At 43.9% G+C, this 18337-nt stretch overlaps 7 protein-coding genes across 7 annotated transcripts; 3 read left to right on the top strand and 4 right to left on the bottom strand.

The window, feature by feature from the left end:
- Positions 1 to 692: 692 nt before the first annotated feature.
- Positions 693 to 1721, bottom strand: CYBJADRAFT_127819 (Pkinase-domain-containing protein; the record flags this gene model as incomplete). Its single annotated transcript, XM_020212718.1, has 1 exon — positions 693 to 1721. A coding segment is annotated over one exon (1029 nt), but the record flags the coding sequence as incomplete, so codon positions are not given.
- Positions 1722 to 2124: 403 nt separating this feature from the next.
- On the top strand, positions 2125 to 3444 carry CEG1 (mRNA guanylyltransferase; the record flags this gene model as incomplete). Its single annotated transcript, XM_020212720.1, has 1 exon — positions 2125 to 3444. One exon carries the CDS (start codon positions 2125 to 2127, stop codon positions 3442 to 3444), a length of 1320 nt encoding a protein of 439 aa, XP_020070282.1.
- A 1084-nt stretch (positions 3445 to 4528) lies between these two features.
- On the top strand, positions 4529 to 6103 carry SNT2 (DNA-binding E3 ubiquitin-protein ligase SNT2; the record flags this gene model as incomplete). The annotated part of the gene is made up of 1 exon (XM_020212729.1): positions 4529 to 6103. A coding segment is annotated over one exon (1575 nt), but the record flags the coding sequence as incomplete, so codon positions are not given.
- Positions 6104 to 8588: 2485 nt separating this feature from the next.
- On the top strand, positions 8589 to 9626 carry CYBJADRAFT_162628 (uncharacterized protein; the record flags this gene model as incomplete). The annotated part of the gene is made up of 1 exon (XM_020213703.1): positions 8589 to 9626. One exon carries the CDS (start codon positions 8589 to 8591, stop codon positions 9624 to 9626), a length of 1038 nt encoding a protein of 345 aa, XP_020070280.1.
- Positions 9627 to 9831: 205 nt separating this feature from the next.
- On the bottom strand, positions 9832 to 12156 carry CYBJADRAFT_173240 (transient receptor potential ion channel family protein; the record flags this gene model as incomplete). Its single annotated transcript, XM_020216442.1, has 1 exon — positions 9832 to 12156. One exon carries the CDS (start codon positions 12154 to 12156, stop codon positions 9832 to 9834), a length of 2325 nt encoding a protein of 774 aa, XP_020070279.1.
- A 2480-nt stretch (positions 12157 to 14636) lies between these two features.
- Positions 14637 to 15238, bottom strand: CYBJADRAFT_190263 (uncharacterized protein; the record flags this gene model as incomplete). Its single annotated transcript, XM_020217369.1, has 1 exon — positions 14637 to 15238. The coding sequence occupies one exon, from the start codon at positions 15236 to 15238 to the stop codon at positions 14675 to 14677; it is 564 nt and encodes a 187-aa protein (XP_020070278.1). The 3' UTR covers positions 14637 to 14674.
- A 1767-nt stretch (positions 15239 to 17005) lies between these two features.
- CYBJADRAFT_190262 (uncharacterized protein) lies at positions 17006 to 17961 on the bottom strand. The gene has a single exon (XM_020217368.1). The coding sequence runs from the start codon at positions 17760 to 17762 to the stop codon at positions 17109 to 17111; it is 654 nt and encodes a 217-aa protein (XP_020070277.1). The 5' UTR covers positions 17763 to 17961; the 3' UTR covers positions 17006 to 17108.
- Positions 17962 to 18337: the final 376 nt, after the last annotated feature.

Raw genomic sequence — 18337 nt, 5'->3', positions numbered from 1 at the left:
TAATTAATTAATGCAAATGTGGTTCTCCTGTCTCTCTACCTATTTTGGTCATCCTGTGACTGGTCATCCTGTGCCTGGCCCTTCTGTGATCAGTAGTCAGGATCAACACCGTTGCCATTGCCGTTGAACTGTTTGCGTCTATTGTCCTCCCATTTCGGCCTCTTTGGGGGATGATCATCTCTCTGGCCATTTCGGCTGTTCCTGCCATTGTGGGCGTAGTTCAACTGACGATTCCCATGTTGAGGATATGGAGCATTATTCTGAGGGTATCTGCTTTCTTGACGGTCCTGAGGGTGTGGGTGTTGCCGTTGTTGTCTGTGTGGCTGGCTGAACTTCTTATACTGATGCGGTGAATGGTGTTCTTGCCTGTGCTGTTGTGGAACCTTTTGCTGTGTTTGAGCTTGTTGTGCCTGTATTTCTGCTGGTGTGTGTGGTGTATATGGTTTCTTTACAAAATCATTTCTTGGATGAGCAACCAGCTTGAACGGTTCCTTGCCCTGAGCTTGTGGTTGCTGTGGTTGTTGTGGTGGTTGCTGTGTCCTCTGCTGCTCTCTTGGTCTCGTACCAAGAAGACCTGTTGGCCTTGAAAGGTTGTGTGCTTCTTCACCATTGTTGTTCTGTCTCGCCTCTTCTTTACGTTTTAGCACGTCAGACTCATGGCAATCTGGAAAGTCTGTGGAGATGCGTTCTTTTGGCAGAGGCTCCGTGGTGAACCATTCATTACTAAGACACTTCTGTGCTGTGTACCTTGTTTCAGCGTTCAAAGTTAGCAAATTGGTGAGTAGTCTTATTGCATCAGCAGGCATGCGCAATTTGCTAAATCTCTCACTGATTGTGGGTCTTCTCTTCTGGATAACCAACTTGGGGGTCATCTTGAACGTCTTGTAGCCAGGCATGGAGACATCGTTAGGCTCACCAATTAAGGTGAATATGTCATAGGCCTGGTCGATGTCTGACTTCCCCGGTAGTATTGGCTTCTTCTCGTACAACTCACCGAGAACACAACCGCATGCCCACATATCAATCGCTGTCGTATACGCTTTGTTTCCCAAAAGCACCTCTGGCGCACGGTACCATCTTGTCATGACAACCTCTGTCATTGGGTGTCCACCACCAGGTGAGTTCATTGTGGGCCTCTTGCCAACGTATTCCCTGGCAAGACCAAAGTCCGCAATCTTCAATAGTCCATGGCAATTGATCAGGATGTTCGAAGCTTTAATATCCCTGTGGAGGTATCCAGCTCTGTGGATGAAATCCATGCCTCTGAACAGCTGTAGCATCACGCTCTTGTTATCAGCCTCCGAAAGCTGAATCGCTGGGTTCTGCAGTATACCTGTGAGGTCGAAACTCATGTATGGCAACACCATGTAGAACGACTTCCCCAGCTTACTGACGATTTCCACCAGGGGTTCTTCTGGTGCTGGTGAATCGAACACCATCTCTAACAACTCAACAATGTTTTCATGTCTTAGTCTCTTCACGGTATTCATCTCTCTGAACGCCGTGACTGGGTACATATCCTCTGGGTCCCTGAGGAGAATCCTCTTTATCGCAACAATCTTCCTGGACTTCTTTTGCCTTCCTTTATACACAATACCAAACGTTCCCTGTCCGAGCTTCTCTTCAATCGTGTAGTGGGAGAGTCGTCCGTTATCGTAGAACCTCTTAGGCTGGACTCTGGGACTCAAGGGTCTCTTCCCAGACGTGATCTCCCTTGACATGGTCGTTGTCGATTATGTCTTTTGGTCACGCGTGATTATTTGCCGACGTTACCGTAATGTAGTGTTACAGCAGAATAAACTGTGTCTCTTTTTGTCCTCTCTTCCTGACAGATTGCAGCTTTTGAAATGTGAACCTGGTCTAGGCGACTACGCAGCGACTAAGTTTTTTCTGACCTGTTTGGCACAGCTGTTTCAAACTAGTCGGGCCAACACCGGTATGCGCCACATACAGTTGGCCAAAGAAGAAGAGGCACAAGGCAGGTGAAAAATGGTGGTGGGTGGTCAGCGGCTAAGAAACATACATCTCGGAGAAACATCAACAAACAAAGTGGTCATAGCTCGAAGCGTAAACAAACCACAAACACACCACATCGCCGCAGATACAAAACAGGAAACGAAAACAATGCTTGAAGAGAGAGACTTCCCTGTGATCCCCGGTGATTTGATGCCAGACGGAATCTCCCACGAGCTACAGCAGCACATCAGCGCGCTTGTTGGTTCGAGAGGCTCGCACTTTGTTGGATCTCAGCCTGTTTCCTTCGAGGCTGCCCATTTGACTGAGACGCTACTACAGAGGGACTACTTTGTCTGTGAGAAGAGTGATGGATTGAGATGTCTGATGTTTTGCATCCTGGACCCAAACGGCGACGAGGCGGTGTTCCTCATAACGAGAGAGAACCAGTTCTACAGGGTCCCCAACTTCCATTTCCCACTGCCGGGCGATGAGAACAGCTGCCACAATGGAACGCTGATTGACGGTGAGCTGGTTCTCTCCAAGAGGCCCACTGATGGCGTCAAGGAGTTGAGATACCTGATGTTTGACTGTCTTGCGATAAATGGTCGAAACATTGTTATGAAGCTGTTGCCCAACCGTTTGGGTTATCTCGATACGCAGTTTTACAGACCGTACTTCAAATTGAGAGAGCAACATCCACAAGCCTGTGAATCATTCCCTTTCAAACTCAACTTGAAGAATATGCAGATGAGCTACAAGTTGCCAAAAGTGCTCGACAGTATGAAGTATCTGGGGCACGTTTCAGATGGATTGATCTTCACATGCTGTGAAACTCCGTACTTCTTCGGCACAGATAGTACACTGCTCAAGTGGAAGCCAAGTGAAGAGAACACTGTGGATTTCAAGCTACGGTTGGATATCCCACTGTATGTCGATGAGGACCTTGACGAGAGAGATCCGGATAGGGTTTATCCAAATTATGACGTGAAGCCAACGCTGAAGCTACATGTGTGGCAAGGAGACAGGCAAGGGGTATCTGAATACACTGAACTTACGAGGTTGGAATGCACAGATGAGGAATGGGAGCAGTTGAGATCGTTAGACCAACCTCTAGATGAAAGGATTGTCGAGTGTAATAGGGATTCGACTGGAAATTGGCATTTACTGAGGTTCCGTGATGATAAGTCTAACGGCAACCACGTTACAATTGTGAAAAAGGTGTTGCAGAGTATTCAAGATGCAGTGTCGAAGGAGGAGTTAATTGAAATGGCACCTCAGATCGAGAAGAGCTGGAAAGAACGTGCGATGAGACGTAGGCATCGTGATTCGTGGGATGGGAATCAGTCCATTTCCCATGAGGCCCATGACTCTGCTAACGACCACCACAGGGGTGCTCATCACCCTCATCAAGAACATCGCCAGAATCAGGGACACAGTAACAACCAGCAGCCACAGTACTTCGACGATGACTCTGAAGAAGATAACTAAACAGGAAAGAACACACCAGTACAAGTTCCCCATGTCCAATTTTTTTTTACATAGAATTAGTCTAAAAGGACACTGTGACCCAGTGTAGTAAACTTGATACCGTCAATCTTTTGATCTTTAATTGATATTTTCGAATCACGGATACTGACAAATGAACCATAGACATTAAAAAGAGGCTATACGTCATTTTGAAACTACAGAATTAGAAGTTGACAAAGCCCCTGTGGTCACCAATTCATTGGTTATAGCTTCATGGAATGGTTGATTATCGCTTCTACATTTCCATGGTTTCAGTGATCTCCAAGGTCCAAGATCAAAAAAAGGCTTATGCTTATTCAACAAAGCACTCTATGAACACTGTGTTTTTTCAATCGCTTTCATTTGATATCTGAAAAGCCTGTGAGTTCTCATTGTGAGAATTTGTTATATAAAATCCATTTTTTGCTTCCTTTTTTTTTCACTCTCGCACTTTCCCTCCATTCACCGCAGAGTTGAGAGAATTCATTTGAAACGAATCATTCTTTTGGAAAGACCAGTGGTGATATTTATACATTGACTTATACACACTTGTTGAGACTTGGACTAAGGACTTGGTTGGAATCCTTTTTGCCCTAGGTTTACTATCTTGTTACACCAATATTGAGAGCTGGAACGGAGAGAGAGGCACTTCCCATTTCATCCTGATTCACCCTCCATTATGACTACGGAATTGTCCAGACCACGGCGTAGAACTGCCAAGGTGGACTACACCGAGAAGAAGCCTGAAGATTATGAGCGGAAGGAACGTGAGGCACAACGAGAAGCACAGCGATCTAAGGAGAAGGAGGCTAAGGAGAAGGAGAAGCTGAAGAAGAAGCAGTCGAGCACCAGCGTAACTCCGGAACTTCTGGATGCTCATTTTTACAACATTCAACCACCGTATACGGATAAAAAGCATCCATTCCCCTGTCTGTACAATTTTGAAGATGCTACTGTACAAGATGGGCTGAGACTCATACTGAAATCTGGTGAGGTGTTTGCAAAAGGTGATAATGTCTTCATGGTCTGTGAACCACCAGGTGATCCATATTACGTTGCAAGGATAATGTCCTTTGTCAAGAAAGGTGGTGATAAAGACGATACCAAGGGGAAACAACGGGCTGATCTCTACACGATCAAAGTCAACTGGTGGTACCGTGCTCGTGACATCTCAAAGCACACTTCGGACTCGCGTATCCTTTATGCCTCAATGCATTCCGACACTTGTCCAATGCAAAGTCTTCGGGGTAGATGCACGGTGCTCCACAGGGATGAGATTGAGGATTTTGATCAGTACAAGAGTATACCCAACCAATTCTGGTTTGATAAGTTGTTTGACAGGTATATGATCAAGTTTTACGATGTGATACCAACGATGATGCTCTCGAATTTACCCACTAATTACTCCAAGGCTTTGAACAAACGGTTCCAATACATCTTTGTTGAACAAGGTCGTGCCAAGGAGATGTTACAATCACCAAAGAGTTGTATCAAGTGTAACCAGTGGTGTTCACCAACGGACTCGATCCAGTGTTGTGAGTGTGATGATACGTATCATTTGCTTTGTTTGGACCCACCAATTTACAAGAAACCAGCTAGAGGGTTTGCATGGTCCTGTATCAACTGTGTAAAGAAATTAGAGAGGAAGAAATTGATCTCCAATTCACCTTTTGAAGACACTGAACCTCAACAGGACCACACAATTGAAACTGAAGCTCAAACTGATCAAGACGTCCATGAGGATCCACCAAAGTCACCGATTTATGAAGAACTAGCACAGGTCTTCTTAGAAAAGGATGCATCTAATTCATTCCAACAACGGCGTGATAAAGAAGAGTGGGTATATCGCTATTTGGGTATGCATGCAAAGTTAGAAGATGCATTAGATGTTGAAGATAGGCCTTATCCAAGAGCTGCTTCAAGGTTGGGTCCTAGACATCAACTCACAGGTATTCAACCTTGGTATGAACATAAAGTTGTATACTATGATACTTCTGATTTAAACGAAGAGTTTCAAAGTCAAAATAACGGTAAGAAGAAACAGAAAGACTCAAGGAAGAAGAAAATGAACAACAACACTCATAAAGATGTTGAAGAGGATCAGCCAGTCTTGCATGTACCAGAAAAGTTTAGGGAAGTTTCACCTACTGAATTCCCACCTTGGCTTCAACCAAGACCTGAAGGCTACATTGAAAGAGGTGGTGACGACACAGTAACATTGATGTGGGATCAACCAAAGGAGAAGGAGATCAGCGAAAAGGTTGAGGATTATATCAAACAATGCGCACCAATTGCTGAATCGTTATCGTTATTGCCAAATACTCCAAACTTTGTCGATGCCATATTAAAGAATTTATTAGATTGTGGTTACAATTTCTCTCGAGCCATGGAGTTGAACCAGAAATTGACTAGAGATTCTCTCAGAGAACCAACTTTCACCCCTAAGGAGGTTCAACTGTTTGAAAGTGGTATTAGAAAGTACGGATCTGAGCTTTGGCCAACGTTCAAAGAGGTCAAGAGTCAAACATTCGCCATGGTTGTGAGATTTTACTACTTGTGGAAGAAAACTAAGAATGGACATTTAATCTGGGATAATTTTGAAGGAAGAAAGAAGTACAACGCTAAGAAAAAAGAAGATACACAGGAAATGGATTTGGCAAACGATGCCGATGATTCCAGTTATGACGTTAAAAAGGCTCAGAAGACCCATTTCAGATGCAGACATTGTAAAACTGAAGAATCTACCCAGTGGTTCAGAAGCTATGGTGTTCAGCACCCAGATGATGACCCTACTATCTTTTTGGGGTTCTGCAAGCGGTGTGCAAGACTTTGGAGACGTTATGCGGTGGTTTGGGAAGATCCAAATGAAATAACAAGACGTTTGGGTCAGAAGAATGGTGCAGCCAATAGAAAGAAGCTGGAATCTGAACTGTTGAAAGATTGTGAAACAATTCTTGAAGTTATTAGAGACATGCCTGCCTCTAAGAAACGTAAACTCATGAACCAAGAGTCTGCTACCAAAGTGAAGAAACTTAGCCCTTCACCGCCAGATGAGTCACCAGTTTCAAAGAAGAAGAAATCACTCTCGACGAACTTTGATGATGATCTGAAAAAAGATTCACAGAAAGAAATTGTACCAGTGGTTAACTACACCGAGTCCCAAAGTGGTAATTTGCATCAAATTCTCGTGGAACATTTGCATTGGTACACGTCGCCACTCCATAATTCCAAATTGAAGTACAAGGAGCTGTACAAGCATAGTGGTGCAATTGCGTCTGTCCCTCGTCCAACTCCAGCATCTGCTTCTGTCATTACAATGTGTTCTCTGTGCCGTCAACAAGCTGATTACACAACTGCGTTACGCTGTCAAGGATGCGGTCTCTGTGTCCATCCAGGTTGCTACGGGTTATCCTCTGATGCAACGGATTATGGGTTGTACAAGTGGGCATGCGATCCATGCTCAAACGCATTGAACAAAATCATCTCAACGGACAACAATTGTGTCCTGTGTCATAACACGTATGATGCTTTATCGCCTGTGAAACGTACAGAAGGTGGGAAATGGGCTCATATTTTGTGTTGTTTGTTTAGCGAACACGCTAAGGTTGTCGATACAACTACAATGCAGCCCATTGTTGGGTGTGAAATGCACTTTATCTCTCATACCACACCTGAAACACGATGCATTGAATGCTCAAAGTCTTTTCAGATGAAAGATATGTTGAGTGGATTTGAATGCACATCTGGCTTTGTTATCAATGCTGAGTCGAAACCTGATTCCAAATGTGTGAAGGTTGGTGCGGTAATTGGAAAATTAGCACTAGGTGTGATTTGTAACTCTCATGAGACTCTCTCATATACATTCATCCCATTCAATACAGAGGTAAAGCGTCATAAACAAGCTGGTTTTGTCAATGCATTACGATTCTACCTCGATGAGCAAAAGAAAGATCCGTCTGGACTCTCGGGAGCGCAACGCAAGTTCCACCATTGGAATAATGCTCGCATTCAGGCTTTGTCATTGAATACTGTGCTTTCTTCAGAAATCAAAGCTCCACAGCAAGTTTGTGTTAGTTGTGGCACCAAAAGGACTTTGAAATGGGAAACTATCGATGGGAAGGTTCTTTGTTACTCTTGTCATCTTAAGAAACATGACGATGTAAAGGTAGATGATGATGCCAATGTCATTGAAAACGTTGCCAGTCTGTTGAATGTTGCTGATGAGAAACTGGACGGCTCGTTATATGGAATTTCTACTGTCAATGAGAAACTGGAGAGACCTCCATTACAGGAGGAAGTCCAAGTGAAAACTGAAGAGACTGTACCATTAGTTCCACAATTACCACCACTGCCACAACTACATACCTTTACTCCCGAGCGTGTTGCGCCGGTGATTCTCCCAGTTGTGTCATCAACAGTCCCTCCAGCTGATGCTACGGTTGCTGATCCGCTTTCTGCTCCAATTGTTCCTACCACTGAACCAAGTGTTGGTCATCCACGAGAGGTGAGCTTGCCTTTACCAACAATGAGCCCTATGGCTGATGATGGTCTTCCAAAGTTGAAAACGTTCACCGTGAACCACGATATCAACAACGCAGCCATGCTAAATGGCAGGCCGTTAAAGTTGATTCCAATCCAAAAGGTGAGTTCGAATGAAAAGAGAAAGACCAAAGAAAATGTGACCGATGATAGAATGAGCATTGGGAATATACTTGGATGATGATGACGATGATGATGACGATAATGATGATGACGATGTAAATAGTTTATTTCGTCGTTTGTGAGGAATAAGCGACGCATTCTCATATACACATTATATATATATATACGACTGTAGCACTCACGAAGCTTCATGTCATCAACGTCGGCTCTGGTGAACATCTTCATCATAGAGGAAGCTCGAATAGTAGTGAACGCTCCTTGTGATGACGTAATCATCGTATTACTGAGAGCTGCGGCCCTAACCCGTTAGAGAATTTCGAGGGCAATGCTTCCGTGTCTTAGAGTTCCGACTCATTAACCCGAACACCACATATAGATCAGGCATACTCCAACCCGTTACTACAGGGACTTAACCAGGTACAATGTTAGTGAAGAGTTGACGACTTCGAGCCTGGCAAGCAAGAATGACTGTCAGGTTGTTCAGGAGGTGCTATACTAAAAAAGTTGAAGATGCCTTTACCCGTCGGCTAGCAGAGCTGGAATCCGACATCGTCAAGAAGGACGATGCTTTACTTGGTGAGGAGTTTCAATCTTTGATAGACAAGGATCCACAGCTTTCGAAGATACATAGCGAGTTGGACCGAAAGGAGTACGAGCACAAGTACCAGCATGCTATACATAGTGCTAAGATCCCCTCCTATGCCTCGAAACATACTAAGGATATTGCGTTCTCCCAACCATGGACTGGTGAAGAGAAATCTCATGATACAACTCTCAGAATGGTTATCGATAAGTACAAGCCGACCAAGTCCCAAGTTGAGGCTCGGAGGCTTGGTAAAGCAAAGGAGAGTGTACTCGACTTCCGTATCAATAAGGTGTCGGATGAAGACTCCACATTCAGAGCAATATATCATGAAAAGTTCACCCCCATTGGGTCGTTTGACAAGATCAAGACATTGGCTGATGCCAGGATTGAAGAGGCAATGAGACAAGGACAATTCCAAAATATCCCTCGAGGAAAGAAGCTGGATGTTGAGGTGAAGCCCTACATCGACAGAACCGAGCATCATTTGAACAATATGCTAGTTAAGCAAAACATTGTCCCACCGTGGATTGAAAAGCAAGGTGGTGTCAACGGAGAGATCTCATCCTTCAGGAAGGAGGTTCAGGACAAATGGGAATCACATATACGGCACTTCTATAACGAGGACCACAATGCAATGTTCATGGAGTTCAAAAGACGATGGAGAGGTATCTTAGAGGCCAAAATGGTCAATGTAAATAGCTCCATACGGACTTATAACTTACAGGCACCGTTATCCACGCAAAAGTTTTACCTGTTGATGGATAAAGAGCTTGAGAGATGCTTTGCCAATGTTGATGCTGATGATGTTAATAAACAGCATAAACTGCAAGCTGAAAGATCACAGAGAGAAAAAGAGCAAGAGCAAAGCTCAAAATCAAATTCGTTCTCTTTGAAGTTTTGGAAGTGGAACGACTAACAGTGTCCTTGCTCTGTGGACCAATGTCAAATAAACCGTATAGATTACACTTAAATCGTATTGATATGTATATAGAAGTAATAACCCTGCTCCAGCAGAGTCCCATAACCAGCTTATGAACCTGAAGTACCGAAAGAACGAAAGAAAAAAAAAAGAGGCCGATAATGAAAATGGATGAAGAAAACAAGATGAGATGGATTGGCAACTAGAACTTTGAGTTGTCATAAATGGAGGAGTTGTTATCTACACTCTCATTATCAATTCCGAATGTTTTCGAATGTCTGAGGCGAGAAGAATCACCACCATATACATCTGCCGAGCTGAGAATGTCATTTGTCTTTGTGAACTGCTCATCGCTGCCATTGATATTTGGACTGTAGTCAATTGAAACTGATGAATCCTTCTGACCGAGTCCTTCTTCATTTCCAAAACCATCAAAGGAATAGTGCTCGTCATCATTCTCTTTAGAGATATAGCTTTCACGATTAACAAGTCTCTGGTTATCACGTCTGGATCCCTTTCCTTTACTCAGTTTTCTCATAAGCTTCCCAGCAAAGGTTTCCTTTTCTTCTGCCGCGATAGGAACTGTCTTATCCTCGTTGTCATCCGTGGAACCATTGTTTGAGGATGTGGATCTATCGTTGTGCTCATTCATTTCATAAATCTCTGATTGCCAGTTATCGTTATGGTCCTTGGCAGCTATACCAAGAGCCAATAACTCTGCAGCAGGTCCCTTCGCACCCACGTGTTGAGAATAACGTTGGAATGAAGTTCTGTCATCCCTCGCTGGCTTGAAACGGGCATCAGGGTTCTTAGAGAAGAATACGAATGCACTAACCACAAGGATGAATAACAACAGGATAAGTGAAAATGCAGCGTTCATAATGAAGAAGACCCATCCCATGATGGATGCAACAGCAGCAGGTTGTCCAAACAAGTTTGAGAAAAACACAAACAAGAAAGAGTTAATCGTTGTGACCAATTGGATAGTGATTGCAACGATGTTTGTTGGTGTGTTGAGGAATGGTCTGAAATGGATAAGTAAACCCAAGTAGAGCATATCAACAAGCCAAAACGCCATAGCCTGTGTCTTTCCAGATGATTGGGCAAGTCCAATGAACATACACTTAAAGAAAGCATGGAACAAAAGGACAGCGCTCCAATAGTACTTTTCGGCGGTGAACATTGTGTAGATGAAACCATATTTATCCAAGACTTTTTGATCACCATAAAGCACAGCTGCGGGATTCTTGAACTTTTGTATAGACTGCTTTGCAAAGAAACGAACTCTGAGCATTGCCCAACTTAAGGAACCAACAGCCATAATGAAGAATAACACTGCTAGAACAATAACTGCAGCTGAGTCATTCTGTGTAAATTCCCAAAGAGAGAGCAAAATAGTCTGTGTGAACCCAATAAGAATATATCTTGCCAGTGAACCTTTCATCACCCTTTTCCAATTTTGTCTCAGGTCCAAGAATCTAGTGGATTTCATCCAACCTGCTCTGATACAAACTTCGGATCCGTATTTGAGAACAAACAACAATCCAACAAGAACGTAACCACAGAGAATGAAGAACGTAAACCCGGTAACCACCAAGCTCGAGTTTTCAATACCTGCCTGGTATGCAACTCTCTTAATACCTCTAAAGATCAAAACGTTTGCGTTACCATATAGCACCACTGGTTGTGCTCTTTTCACAAGATTCTGCGCGTATTCCCACGATCTTTGCACAAGAATGTTGATAGTGGAGGATGTGAGGTTCAAGTCCGGATCACCACCTGTTGATTGAATGTACCATCTGAATATCTTTTGCATAAAGGAAACTCTGATGATCCCCATGGACCACGCCAAGTTCTCAGACCAAGATGCAGCGATAGGAGGGACTGCGTCCACAGCCATCATAGAAATGACAACGACACTTTGGAAGTACAAGAACAACGACACAGCGTTGGCACTCAAGTGCGAAGCAGCGTTGGAATTACCGTACACGGATGCAATCGCAGACGTCAAGAGGCCGATACCCGCAATCACCGCGGTGGCCCATTTAACACCGGTCTGTGACACCGTCTTACCGTTCGTGAAGAAGGCTTGGATACATGCAATCTGCTCCCCGGTGTCCCTCTTGGAAACGAGGACCCTTGCGAATGCATCAATGTCCGGGACTGTATAGGCGATACCTGGGATTTGATCTGCATACTCATCATCAATGTACTCGATGGAGTCAACCTCAACACTTCCAGGGTAAAGAGGACAGAACTGCTTCCATGTCAGCGAGCACGTGTCGATTCTCTTCGTGATGATCTTGAATCCGTAGGCGTAGACGTCCACGTCCGCGATGATGTAATCGCTCACCTCTGTAGTGAAGTCCAGCGTGTAGTGGAGCGACTTGTCATCAGGGTTGAACTCCACCGAGAAATACGACGCGGATAGCTGGGAGTTCTCCATACACGTCACCAAGGACGATGCCTTTAGCACTCGGCACGTCACTGTCAGGGCGCTCAGCAACAACAACAGCAACAACTTCATGGTTCTCTCAGCGCTTACAACCGTTGATTTGGGTGGGAAACTCTTGAGTCTTCAACCACAGCGGCTAGTGCAAAAAGTGGCTATAACGATGGAAACAAACACAGCGGTTGGTCCAACAAGTGTTAAATAGCAACTGTCCGAGGGATTCACACTAAGCGCTCTGTTGTTTGTTTTGATCTTTCTGGATCAAATGCTTTTTATGCCAAATCAAAGTGGTGGAACTTGGTAAAAAAGCCGCTGTGAAATGAGGAAAAGCAAAAGCAGCGCACACTCAAAAAAAAAAAACACAAAAAGCGCTCAACGCTTGTATAAAATTAGAAAAAGAAAGAAGGGAAAGAAACGTTGCAGATCGGCGGTGAGGGAAATTCCGCCTGTGTTTTTTTCTATGTGTGTTCGGATGTTTGGCTGTACGGATGAATGATCACGTGTAATATCACGTGATCTATATTCATTCTACCGGTAATTTCGGTGCATATTTATACGTCATCTTGTTGGTTCAGATACATGAAGCATTGGGCTTATCCTTGTCGAAGACTGTGCCCACCTGTATGTGTTGACAGTTGCTGTCAATGTTAGGGCTTAGAAGCTCCTGCTGTTGTGTTGACATGTGGTGTCATGTTGTGTAGCCATTAGTAGCACTCTCAGCTTTAACCTTCTCCGTGTCACAGATGATGGGGCATATATACTGGCAAGTAATAGCACTGAGGCACAACTGACGAATCGATAGTTGCTTGTTCGAATCCCGATGGAATTGTACACTTTGCTATGTATTCGATCTTCTGAGAGCAGATCAATGCATTCATACGATTATAGCAGTAAAATACTGTGCTTTTTGGTGGAGTAATAGTGTGCTATATACGACTCTACAACATGAGAAATGTGCACAGTTATCAACTAAGATAACACCATGCTGCGGTGTTAATGATGGTAGTCGTAGGCCACTCCAGACACAGGTAAATATTTATATGCTGAGAGGAGACAAGATGCGGAATATTCAACCTTTACATCAGTCCCTCTGTCTACCCTGTTCCCCTCCTCGAGATACTCGTGATCGAAAGCATAGATGATTTCAAGACTATAAATATACACAGCTTCGGTTTACAAAAGATAAAAGAGCAGAGGGATTGACGAATAGTTTCCTGTTTCAACTGCCCCCGTCTGGAAATCAACTAAATGATACATTCACTGTTATGCTCAGATCGTTCTTTTATATATGGGGATCTAAACCAGAGGAACTCTACGTGGGCATTTGCTATCTATGTATCTCACATTCTAATTATGTTATTCCACGGAGCACCCAGAGATGCTCTTTACGGTAATGAACATTGAATGACCAATTGAAGCATCACAACAGACTGTGCACGCTGGATATAGTCATTTTAAGAGTCTAAAATGAGTTCTAATGAACAAATAATCTCAACCACTTAAAACCTTGTAACACCAGTACATTGTCGACTAGTCCATCATCACAGCTTCTAGGTGCTTGAACCCTTTGTCTTGAATATAACACAAGCCATCAATGATTTTCGAGGGAAAAGCACAGGGCCAGTGATCTGCTAAACCGCCCGTCAGGCTGTTTAATGGGCTACTGACCCGCAATTCAACAGGCTTTTTTACTCATCCAGCTATTAATGCGTTTAGAATTGTTGATACTCTCTTATCGATGACAAATCTTCATATTAGTGTGAAAGTAAAGAAGTATTTGTGCATGTCAGTCTCGAATATAACTGATGGCTGTTTGGAGTCGGAGCAGCTCCTTCTGGGCGTCCACTTCCTGAACCCTTTAGAGACATCATACCAAAGCTTCGAAGCACGCAGAAAACAGTTCCTGGATGAGCATAACATGAACGATATCTGATCAACTTTCTTTATCCCCTAATCCTTCACGACTGGCTTCTGAATCGACCCTACAGTTCTGGAAACTTTGGCTCGATACTTGTAGTGTCTATAGCATCCAGATCACTTAGCGGGATCACATACAGATACGAGTGTAGTATCCATTGGGAATGGCCCGCCATCTTTTACACACAGAAGTGCCGAGGTACACCACTCTACTCCTCAGAAGATTATTAGACCTTAATCGTTCAATTTCATGAACATCTGAGCAGTATGAAGATGACAAAATTCGAGCAAAGAACGTTCACTTTGGTTCAGCATAGTGGCTTTTATAGTTTCAGCACATACGGTGGAACCTCAGCGATGTCCTGCTTGAATATCTTACAAAAGAAGTCCAAGAGACTTGCTGACACTCCAAGCATATCTCGTTGTGGACATAGGGTACATATTTGTTGAAAGTTGAGCCTAAGGGTTTCTCGTGCAACCTCGGACTATTGAGGAACAGGTCCCTTGCTTGTTGACTAGACCACTTCGATAGCTAGCTGGTTAGTGCTAATAGGATGGGGAGAGACGTGCGCATGGTGTTTTCATCCAGATTACAAGTAATGCCTTGATGTTGAAAATATAATTATACGTTAACGCGCAATTAACTATTAAAGGGTATCATTCAAAGTACTGGTGATTAGATCAAAACAGCAGCGGCGAATGCAACAGCACCGACACTGGCACCAACCTTGGCAACACCGTTGTCGGTCTGAACGACAAAGGTGGAAGAAGTCTCGGTCTCCTCAGAGGAGGTGGAGGCAGATGATTCATCAGATGATCCACTGGATGGTGTGAAGTCTGCTGCAGTAGAACCGTCAGCAAGAGTTGGTCTGACAGCAACTGGGTTTGGACCAGAACCACCAGCAAGAAGGGCGTAGTCCTCAGTCAAGGAGAAACCAGCACCGTTGTATTCCAAGTAACCATCAACGATGGAGAAAGAAGCAGAACCTTCAGTTCCTGCAGTGATACCGGAGTCAGAGACAACAGCGTATTTACCATCACCAATAGACAACAAACCCTCGTCAGTGATAGTAGCAGAGATGTAGTTATCACTTGAAATCTCGAAAGTGTTGTCGACCAATCCAATGGAGGAATATTGGTAACTGGAACCGGATCTGATCAAAAGCAAGCCAAATGATTCAGAGTCAGCAAGGACAGATGCAGCAAGGGCCAAAGAAGCAAAGATGGATGAGAATTGCATTGTTGTATTGTATTAGGGTGTTTTCCGTAAATATCAACAGAGGGAGCCAAAAATTGGGGAAAACATCGTGCACTCCGGCTCTTTTTATACACAAACTGTTTATGCACCATCCGTAAACAACAAATCGATTCTGACGAATCATTGGCCTAATCCATAACTGGTGGGCCGCATTGTTTTGCTACCACGTACATTACATATGCAGATCCTTCTTCGGTCCAATGACGCGATTTATGGAAACCTTGACCTGAGTTATATTGGAGCTTCAACTTCTCTAGGACGGTGTCGATGTACTTCGCTGCAAGTCTGTCATACCTGGCCTACATTCACCTGTGTCTACACGTGTATATGTTCCAATCCAGCAACAGCACACTGGATACGGTTGCACCCTATCCGCATTCGGATATCGTTCATCCTCAAATATGCAACTTTGCTGCTCCTTCCTGCACACTTACCTAATTGCGCGTCCGCCTTTGAAGCCACCTTTTGATGCCAATTGGGGTGTAAAACCTGGACGCCGTACAACTACTCCAAAGAAGTGAGCGCTAGGTCCTGAGAATGGTACTCTACTTCACCATGTATAATGTTGCAAGGGGCCCTGAAGGTTTAGTATTCTGTGAAGAGTCACCTTCTGTGGGTTTTAATATCCTGAGCGTGTTTCAAGTCTAATCGCGTGTTTTCGTCGTAACCCTGGTTTCACCGGACCAAAATGTCCAGATCTCTCTCGTATTTGTCCTCTGTATTATTCTATCGTGCAGTTAGCATGGGGGGAGGGCCATAACATGTCGACGTTCGTCCGATTCAGGCTGCTATGGGCATGCTCGGTTGGTCCCAACTTTGTCGTAGTCAAAATACATGTATCTGCACACATTCCGTCTATGAGGGAGTCCCAATAAGGCACTGAGGACAATCGACTATCTCAACGGCTTCTTGGGTAACGTAACTACGCTGTGTGCTATTGTTAGCATCAAATTTTCAGAAGGGAAAAAGTAATGCCAGATGGCAGGTTTATCCGAGTTCTTTTGTTAGCACCTGCGAGGTCTATATGATATTCGCCCTTCAAGTATGCTCTCTGGAGTGCTTCTCATCACGTCACTCTCGTTTTGATATGATAGTCTTTGCCAAACAGACTTTCTTGTTGAATTATCCTTGAAGTGAGTGATTCACCTTACTCACTCACATTACTTCTATCTCTCGCCCATTCGGGGTTCTCAAGACTTCCCTGATGAATCTTTGGTTCTATGGCCAGGTATTTCTTTTGGCCCTTGGTTACGCTTTTACACCAGTTATAGGCTTGTCGTTTATCATTAAACGACAGTAAATCATCTCATAAGCTATGATATGAAACTCAGCATTGGATATTGGGAAATAAAAATGTACACGTAACGTCCGCTGGAACCAATCTGCTGTATTTTCCACACATATTAGCCAATGTTTACTAAACGTTGTTTGATGCACGATACGTCAATGAAGTCCGATAACTCTGTACAAAGGTCCAAGGGTTACCGTCTCTCTTTCCAGTCCGCTGGTGACTTCTACAGTGTTTCGAACTTCCTTGGCTTTAGGCTCAGAGCTGTATTTTGATTGTACAGCCGTAAACTACCGAATTGTATATTGTGACCAATTAGGGACGTACGGCTATTGACTGCACTCCTCAATTCGCTAAGTCCAATCAACTGGATACATGAAAGACTATGTTTACTGTGCTACTACTCTTCAGAGTTACTTTCTGTATATAATAAGATCGAGAGCAATGGACTTGTGGGCTCGAGTACGAATCATTCTTTTTGTGCAAAAGGAAAAGTCATTAAATTAAACATAAGTATATAGAAAGAGGTTTTTTGTTGAGTTCGTTACTAGTCATTGATCAAGTTTAGATCAAAAGAGCAGCAGCGAAGGCAATGAAACCGGCACCAGCACCGATCTTAGCAACTCCGTTGTCGGTTTGAACAGAGAAAGTAGATGATTCCTCAGTCTCGGAAGAGGTGGTGACGGTAACGGTCTCTTCGGCACTGGTAGTCTTTTCTTCAGAAGTGGTAGTCTTTTCTTCAGAAGTGGTGGTCTCCTCCTCAGAAGTGGTGGTCTCCTCTTCGGAAGAAGTCTCCTCACCTGGAGTGAAGTCTGCAGCAACAGAACCGTCAGCAAGAGTTGGTCTGACAGCAACTGGGTTTGGACCAGAACCACCAGCAAGAAGGGCGTAGTCCTCAGTCAAGGAGAAGCCAGCACCGTTGTACTCTAAGTAACCATCAACGATGGAGAAAGTAGCAGAACCGTCAGCACCGGCAAAGATACCAGAGTCAGTGACAACAGCGTATTGGTTGTTGCCGATGGACAACAAACCCTCATCAGTGATAGTGGCACTGACGTAGTTGCTAGAAGCAACAGCGAAAGTACCGTTGTTCACAAGACCAATGGCAGAGTTTTGGTAAGAGGAACCGGATCTGATAAGAAGCAAGCCGAAGGTCTCGGATTCAGCAAGGGCAGAAGCAGCAAGGGCCAAAGAAGCAAAGATAGATGAGAATTGCATTGTTGTGTGTTTGTTAAGCGATTGAACTTGTTTGTTTTACTTGATAGTGATGATACAAGAAGGAAAAGTCGAGACAGATTAGAACTAAAAGTCGACTCTTTTAGTGTCCTTTTATACACGAAATCCTCCCCATCATGAGAGTCTGTCAATCTCAGAGACACAACAGGTTGGTTATTTGAAAACTGCAAACCAATGACGTGATCTATTTTTGTAACCGCAGAACATCTGTGAGCTTATGCGCTAATTATTCTCTTTCTGGAAATTTCTCAGCCAAATCTGGGTCCCCCTACGTATTCTGTTACCCTTTCTGCATATACCTCTCCTGGCCCCCAACGATATGCTTTCCGCATTGGGTAATTGTGCAGCTCGCGGGTCGATTTCAGGTTAGAACTTAAAATTAAGATTGGATGTACGTTTCTTTTCCCTGGCGCCTTGGTTCGAAAACTTTAACCTAAATTTAGAGTCACCTCATAAACGCCCTCTTTTGAGCCATCAAAGGTGCCTTCATCGTCATCGATGATCTAATTACACTGGATGGACTAACCTTTATTGAGCACATGTGTCTTAATTAGCAG

The sequence above is a fragment of the Cyberlindnera jadinii genome, assembly GCF_001661405.1.
Source record: "Cyberlindnera jadinii NRRL Y-1542 unplaced genomic scaffold CYBJAscaffold_7, whole genome shotgun sequence".
NCBI classification, from domain to species: Eukaryota; Fungi; Ascomycota; class Saccharomycetes; order Phaffomycetales; family Wickerhamomycetaceae; genus Williopsis; species Williopsis jadinii.
This window is presented reverse-complemented; position numbering and strand designations above follow the sequence as displayed.